This window comes from Corvus brachyrhynchos, unplaced genomic scaffold (assembly GCF_000691975.1).
Source record: "Corvus brachyrhynchos isolate BGI_N302 unplaced genomic scaffold, ASM69197v1 scaffold193, whole genome shotgun sequence".
NCBI classification, from domain to species: Eukaryota; Metazoa; Chordata; class Aves; order Passeriformes; family Corvidae; genus Corvus; species Corvus brachyrhynchos.
In genome coordinates this window covers 242213-243724 of record NW_008237087.1, presented here as the reverse complement: position 1 = coordinate 243724, position 1512 = coordinate 242213, and the positions used below count along the sequence as shown (strand labels likewise).

The 1512-nt window shown below is 65.6% G+C and overlaps 1 protein-coding gene across 1 annotated transcript in view; it reads left to right on the top strand.

The window, feature by feature from the left end:
- STAC3 (SH3 and cysteine rich domain 3) overlaps positions 1–1512 on the top strand; it is a 4339-nt gene that overhangs the window by 552 nt on the left and 2275 nt on the right. Inside the window, exons 2-3 of the mRNA XM_017728670.1 lie at positions 674–740; positions 1122–1385. Of these exons, the coding sequence (XP_017584159.1) occupies positions 675–740; positions 1122–1385 (330 nt within the window). The 5' untranslated portion in view covers position 674. The remainder of the gene's footprint in view (positions 1–673; positions 741–1121; positions 1386–1512) is intronic.

Sequence of the window (1512 nt, the reverse complement as noted above, 5' to 3'; positions counted from 1 at the left end):
TCGGCGTGCCCCACGCCCGCAGCGCCCCTCTCCCCAGCGCTCCCCAGTTCCGTTGCTGCTTCCCGGTGGTTTTCCTGGCAGGTTTCCATGGGGCTGGAGGGGCTTGGGGGGTGGGTATCACCAAAAACAGCGAGGTCTGGGTGGAAGCACTGCAGGGAGGGTTGGCAAAGGTGGCATCGGGATGGCTTTGGGGCATGTGGGAGCAGCTCCTGCCCCGGTGGCAGCCGAAAGCCGGATGATGCCCATCAGTGTCCCCCGTTGTGCTCATCTGAGGCACCGTTTGCGGTTTCACGGTGAGATGGGGATGTCCAGGCCGAGGTGGGCACGTGCAGGTGGCCCAGGGGCTGGCTCACAGCACTTGGCACCGCGTCCCCGAGTCAGCGGATGTGCCACGCTCTGGGCTGGGCACCGGCCTCCTCCAGCCTGGCCCTGGGGCTCTCCTGGACAGAACCAGCCCTGGCCGGGGCAGGGGCTGCGGGACGGGCGGTGGGAGTGACCCCGGGGTTTCCCCTGGCAGAACCAGCCCTCGCCAGGACAGCGGCTGCGGGACGGGCAGGGGAAGGAGAAGGGGAGGCACTGCCCACCCAGCAGGGGCTGACCGCTTCAGTCCCTGCCGGGCTCCTGCAGCTGGACCTGCCCCCGCCGACGCCATCTGTGTCTCTTCCCCTCGCAGCATGACGGAGAAGGAGGTGCCAGAGCCACCAGCTTCACCTGCTTCAGGTGGGAAACCCAAGAGCCGGGTAAGTGGGTGTCCACAGGGCAGTTTGGATGGGTGGGGAAGCCCCCTCTCTATCATCATCCTGCCGCAGCCCCAGGAGGCTTTGGGGGCCGGGGGTGCTTGGTGGGACCCCGATCCAGCCGGCTGCTGGGTGGGCATTTCCCAGCTTGGCATTTCCCTGACGTGCCCACATCTATGAGGTGCCCAGGAGCCACAGTTTTCCCTTTAGTGGGGACTTCACGGGACTGGGAGGAGGGTCGCCATCCTCAGAGCATTCCTGGGGTCTCCTCCCGCTGTGGAGGGGGGCTCTGGGTCGAGGCACTGGGGTGAGGAGCCAGGCACGGGGTCTCTGCCCTCCTGCCTCCCCCACACCGCCGCGCACCATCCGTCCTCTCCACCCCAGCAGCTGCAGAAGCTGAAGCAACTTTTCCAGCGAAAACCCAAGGAGGAGCCGGAGCCGGAGCTGGAGCCAGAGCCCAACGGGGAGCTGGTCAGCCCCTCGGGGGGACCCATCTACTACATCTATGAGGATGACGAAGAGGAGGAAGAGGAGGAGGAGCCCGAACCCCCTCCCGAACCCGAGAAACTTGTCAATGACAAACCCCACAAGTTCAAAGATCATTACTTCAAAAAGCCCAAATTCTGCGATGTTTGTGCCCGCATGATCGTCCGTGAGTCCTGAGGGGGCTGGGGGCCATGGGAAGGACCGGGGGCCGCGGGAAGGGCTGAGGCTGGGGGCCAAGGCTGCCCAGGGCTCTGTCCCGGCCGTTTCACAGCTGCAGTGTCACATTCCC